This window comes from Nematolebias whitei, chromosome 1 (genome assembly GCF_014905685.2).
Source record: "Nematolebias whitei isolate Nwh7 chromosome 1, NemWhi1, whole genome shotgun sequence".
Classification (NCBI taxonomy): Eukaryota; Metazoa; Chordata; class Actinopteri; order Cyprinodontiformes; family Rivulidae; genus Nematolebias; species Nematolebias whitei.
Window position 1 is genome coordinate 88,766,980 of NC_056498.1, and position 5,916 is coordinate 88,772,895.

Below are 5,916 nucleotides of genomic sequence, written 5' to 3' on the forward strand. Positions count from 1 at the left end.
CCAATGGAGAGAAGCTAAAACTGGAGAAATATGATCTCTCCCACTAACTTTTAAAAGGGAGTTTTTCCTTTCCACTGTTGCTACTGTGCTTGCTCAGGATGGGAGACTGTAATGAAGCCAAGATTCAACTTGTCTGCTGGATTCCTTAGATAGAGAACTTTACTAATTGGCTTTTATGTATGTGAATGTTTCTGTAAAGTCCCCTGAGACAACTTTGTTGTGAATTGGCGCTGTATAAATAAACTAAATTGAATTGAATATATACAGTGCCTTGTGAAAGTATTCAGCCCCCTTGAACTTTTCAATCTTTTGCCACATTTCAGGCTTCAAACATAAAGATATCAAATTTAAATTTTTTGTGAAGAATCAACAACAAGTGGGACACAATCGTGAAGTGGAGTGAAATTTATTGGATATGTCAAACTTTTTTAACAAATAAAAAACTGAAAAGTGGGGCGTGAAATATTATTCGGCCCCTTTACTTTCAGTGCAGCAAACTCACTCCAGAAGTTCAGTGAGGATCTATGAATGATCCAATGTTGTCCCAAATGACTGATGATGATAAATAGAATCCACCTGTGTGTAATCAAGTCTCCATATAAATGCACCTGCTCTGTGATAGTCTCAGGGTTCTGTTCAAAACGCAGAGAGCATCATGAAGACCAAGGAACACACCAGGCAGGTCCGAGATACTGTTGTGGAGAAGTTTAAAGCCGGATTTGGATACAAAAAGATTTCCCAAGCTTTAAACATCCCAAGGAGCACTGTGCAAGCAATCATATTGAAATGGAAGGAGTACCAGACCACTGCAAATCTACCAAGACCCGGCCGTCCCTCTAAACTTTCATCTCCAACAAGGAGAAGACTGATCAGAGATGCAGCCAAGAGGCCCATGATCACTCTGGATGAACTGCAGAGATCTACAGCTGAGGTGGGAGAGTCTGTTCATAGGACAACAATCAGTTGTACACTGCACAAATCTGGCCTTTAAGGAAGAGTGGCAAGAAGAAAGCCATTTCTCAAAGATATTCATAAAAAGTGTTGTTTAAAGTTTGCAACAAGCACCTGGGAGACACACCAAACATGTGGAAGAAGGTGCTCTGCTCACATGAAACCAAAATCAAACTGTTTGGCCACAATGCAAAACAATATGATTGGTGTAAAAGCAACACAGCTCATCACCCTGAACTCACCATCCCCACTGTCAAACATGGTGGTGGCAGCATCATGGTTTGGGCCTGCTTTTCGTCAGCAGGGACAGGGAAGATGGTCAGAATTGATGGGAAGATGGATGGAGCCAAATACAGGACCATTCTGGAAGGAAACCTGTTTGAGTCTGCAAGAGACCTGAGACTGGGACAGAGATTTATCTTCCAACAAGACAATGATCCAAAACATAAAGCCAAATCTACAATGGAATGGTTCACAAATAAACGTATCCAGGTGTTGGAATGACCAAGTCAAAGTCCAGACCTGAATCCAATCGAGAATCTGTGGAAAGAGCTGAAGACTGCTGTTCACAAACGCTCTCCATCCAACCTCACTGAGCTCGAGCTGTTTTGCAGAAAGAATGGGCAAGAATTTCAGTGTCTCCAGTGCAAAACTGATAGAGACAAACCCCAAGAGACTTGCAGCTGGAACTGCAGCAAGAGGCGGAGCTACAAAGTATTACCGCAAGGGGGCCGAATAATATTGCATGCCCCACTTTTCAGTTTTTTTATTTGTTAAAAAAGTTTGACACATCCAATAAATTTAATTCCACTTCATGATTGTGTCCCACTTGTTGTTGATTCTTCACAAAAAATTAAAATTTTATATCTTTATGTTTGAAGCCTGAAATGTTGCAATAGGTTGAAAAGTTCAAGGGGGCTGAATACTTTCACAAGGCACTGTGTGGAGCTACTCCTTCGGAAAACACGTCACTAAAACGCCATGAAATAAGATTTTTAAAATGTCTCTTTTTTTTACTGTTTCTTTTAGTTATTATGCATTTATTAATAATCATCTCCATCGTCTACCACTTATCTGTAGTCAGGCTGCAGTGACAACGGGTCCAGGCGAAAAACTCCGACTTCCCTCTCCTCCGTGACTGTCCAGCTTGTTCTGCGGGGACCCCGAGGCGTTCGAAGTCCAGAGACGAAACACAATCACCCCAGCAAGTTCTGGGTCTTCCCCCGGGACCTCCTATCCATGTGAGGCCTCGTGAAGTGTCCAGGAGGCCTCCTAGAGGAGGCATCCTATCAGATGCCTGAACCACATCAACACTCACAGGATGTGGAGGAGCAGCGGCTCTACTCTAAGCTCCCCATGGATGATGGAGGTGTTCACCCTTTCTTTAAGGCTGAACACTGCCACCCTGTGATGAAAGCTCACTTTAGCCGCTTGTATCTAGGATCTCGTTCTTTTGGTCATGATCCAAATCTCATGACCACAGGTGAGTCTAAACAGACAGACCAGTAAATTAAGAGCTTTTGACTAATATTTTTCTTAACCTTGATTGACCAAAGCAACGCCCTCATTACTGACGAGACCCAAATTTGTCGATCCATCTCCATCCTAACATCACGCCACCTTATAAAAAAGCATCATATGAGGGCTTATTCATAAGTTAGCAGTCCGTTACACAAATAAATGGATTTATTTGACAAACTCAAACTGCAGCCTGATTAGAAAGCTGTTTAGAAGACTTTATTCTTTGCTTTCATTAGTAGAACAACTCTGAGGTCCAGACGTCACAAAGTAAACATGTTTTCTGTGGCTAAACATCATTTCAAAGGCAGCATTAGCACAATATCCTCTCATGGAATCATCTGAAAACAGTTCAGAGAACGCAGTCATTTCTGTAGATGTGTGATCTTTACGAGGGGTTGACACAACTGTAATCTGAATGGAAACAGACGTAAGAATTCACCCTTTGAAAAGTCCACTACAGAAGGAGAGGCTTGAATATTACAACGAAGGGTCGGACAGACTCTTCAAACTGCAGTCAAACCACTACATACTGTGTTGGAGCGGTCTGCGATCACAGTGAGGCCCCTTCACAGAGGATGATGACCCTGCTATGCTTTCCACAAAATACATGGCCCAGTAGGACATTGTTGGACTGTGGAAAATTTGTGTGAATCAAGATTCTGCTATGCTCTTCGTGCTTACTGAATGACTGCTGTTTTCCACATGAAGCTCCAACGCACTCGCCTCGCTTCCATCTGCTCATCCTGCACCACTTTCTTGGGCCAGGTATTCACAGGTACCACGTCTGTGCCAGGTTTCTATGAAGAAGCTGGGTGACAGCTTATTGCCTAGTCTTTAACTGTGTCACGATCACAGTTGTAGTCTTGAGGACCAAGTCTCACCGGTGCATGGGGGCACCACATCATGAATACAGCTCCACAAAAACAAACCACCACAACCGTATGGAAGCTTTATGCATTCTCAAAAGCACTGGGGAACAATCGGCCTCTATCTGATATGAGAGCACAGTTTTCTTAGATTGCACAAAAAGACCATCCATGTTCTGGTTGATGATTTAGGTCATAGCAGGTTCATCATCCAGTGAGAACGTGGCCTAATACTTGGAACACGTGAACATCACACAGCTCGTGACTTCAGGCTTCAGTTGCCTCCACAAAGTGCTCGTCAGATCATTTAACTGTGCGTCAAACATACCAGCTGACAGCAACATCAGCTGGCACTTCTGATTATTTTTGCCAGTTTTAAACGATATGCATAAAAATGCATGTTAACACTGAGGAACCCTACAGCACCCTAAGGTTCTGCTGCTCTGTTCTGGCGTCGTTCCACCAGCACCGGTCTAGCCCTTGAAAATGTTTCCAAGGTACAGCCCTTAAACTGCTCAATACTTTGTTTCTCTGGAGACGTCATCGTGCTCCGACAGCCTTTACAGTTTTAGAGCGAGTGAAGCAGGAACAGCTCTCGATCCACTCAGGACCCATTCATTAGTCCAGGTTAGTTATCCATCTTTAACATTTTCAATGGATTTTTATTTGTTTCATAAACAAAATGATGAAATTCTTTGCAACATTTTGGCATAATTCCAACGTTGTTTTTGTCCACACATAAACCAGTCTCAGAGCTGACCTTTTTAGTGTGAAACTGTGAAGTTCTTTGTTTGATGATTACCTTTTCCAGGGGCCACCGATGATTAAGCATACAACTGCTTGTTTAGGCCTGACCTGGTTCTGAATAAATGAAATGGGTTTTTAAGTCCAAAGTCACCGCCATTGTCTTACGTAACATATTCTTCGTCGTCGCTGCGTTCCGATTTGATGTGGTCTGGATGAAGGAGTGGGAAATGTGGCGCTGTAGTCCTGGTGCACACGTACCACTCCTTAATGTTAGACAGCTGAGTTAAGGCTGGGTTGACCGAGCGCTGGCTCCTCCGCGGGGTTCTGCCACCCTGCTGCTTCTGAGTTAGTTGATTCTTCAGGCCCGACAGAGAGAGATCAAGAGGCATCGCCATCGGAGACGAACTCCTCAGCAACACCTTACTGCCCACTTCGCTGGCAGAGCTGATGCTCAGTTCATGAGGAGACAGGAGAGGAAAATGAACGTTTTTGCTGACGAGCGATGAAGAGAAGTGGTTCATTTTAAGGTCAAGGGGTTCGAGAACGGGTTGCTGGAGTTGGTGACGGCTGAAGCTGTACAGGTCCTGGGGGTCAGAGGTAGGCGACGACTTGATGTGGATCTTCATGTGTTTCCTCAGGGAGCTGGGGTGTGTGTAAGACTTGGTGCAGCCCAGAGCCTTGCAGTCGTAAGGCTTGGAGGCCGTGTGAACCTGCGAGTGCTTCTTCCGGTCGCTGCTGTTGGCGAAGCGGCGCTCACAAAACTCACACTGGAACGGCTTCTCGCCTGTAAAACAAACAAAGCCACCACAAAAACAAGTCACAAAGAAAGCTTCACCGAACGTTGCTGCGTCACAAAACATGTTTTTAACGTTTGCACGACGAGATAAACTCAGATTAATGAAGTCCATGGAAACCTGAATGTCACCTGATTCTACTGCGGAGAATAACGTTTATATGAAACCTTTAGGAACACTCGACTCTTGCATCATCTTTTGGAGAAAAATCAGCCACATTTATTTTTGATTGTGCTTTTACTCATTAATTTATTTTGTGCATCAATAAACATGATTTTATCATAAAAAGACTAATACTACTTAAGATTTTTTTAAATTGTCATGTTTTTCAAATGCTCTCATAAGCTCACAGTAATTCACTACACTCGTGTTCCTGAGGGGAGAATCAGACACATTAGAATACAATGTAAAAACAAATTATAAGCCGATAATTATTTATTTATTTAAAGGGTTAAGAGTTAGAATTTGTCATTCTAGCATCTTCAAAACATATTTTACAATCATTATCCATCTATCCATTATCTTTTACCCGCTTCTTCCATTTCAGGTCATGGGGGTCACTGGTGCCGTTGTCCTGCAGTCACTGTTGGAGAGACGGGGGACACCCTGGACAGGTCTCCAGTCCATCACAGGGACATATAGAGACAAACAACCATTCACTCTCTCACCTAGGGGCAATTTAGAGTTACCAATCAGTCTAACATGCATGTTTTTAGTCTGTGGGAGGAAACTGGAGTACATGGAGAAAACCCACGCATGCACGGAGAGAACATGCAAACTCCACCCGGAAAGGTCCCCGGACTGGGATTTGAACCAAGGACCTGCTCACTGAGTGGCAGCAGCTCTACCAGTTGCACCACCATGCTGCCCTACAATAATTATCATTATGTGATATTAAAATGAGACTTTTTACAGTCTAACAAACAAACTCCAACATCTGAGTGAAATACAAAATCTGTGAAATGAAGTGGAATGAATGAACCAAGTTCATGTGATGGACTGGAGACATGTGTCCATGTGATGGACTGGAGACATGT

General features: G+C 43.4%; 1 protein-coding gene across 1 annotated transcript in view; it reads right to left on the reverse strand.

Annotated features, from left to right (window-relative positions):
* Positions 1–4,196: 4,196 nt before the first annotated feature.
* The window catches only part of LOC119420795 (zinc finger protein ZIC 4), a 6,340-nt gene continuing 4,620 nt past the window's right edge, over positions 4,197–5,916 (reverse strand). Inside the window, exon 2 of the mRNA XM_037688225.1 lies at positions 4,197–4,869. Coding sequence (XP_037544153.1) covers positions 4,247–4,869 — 623 coding nt within the window. The 3' untranslated portion in view covers positions 4,197–4,246. The remainder of the gene's footprint in view (positions 4,870–5,916) is intronic.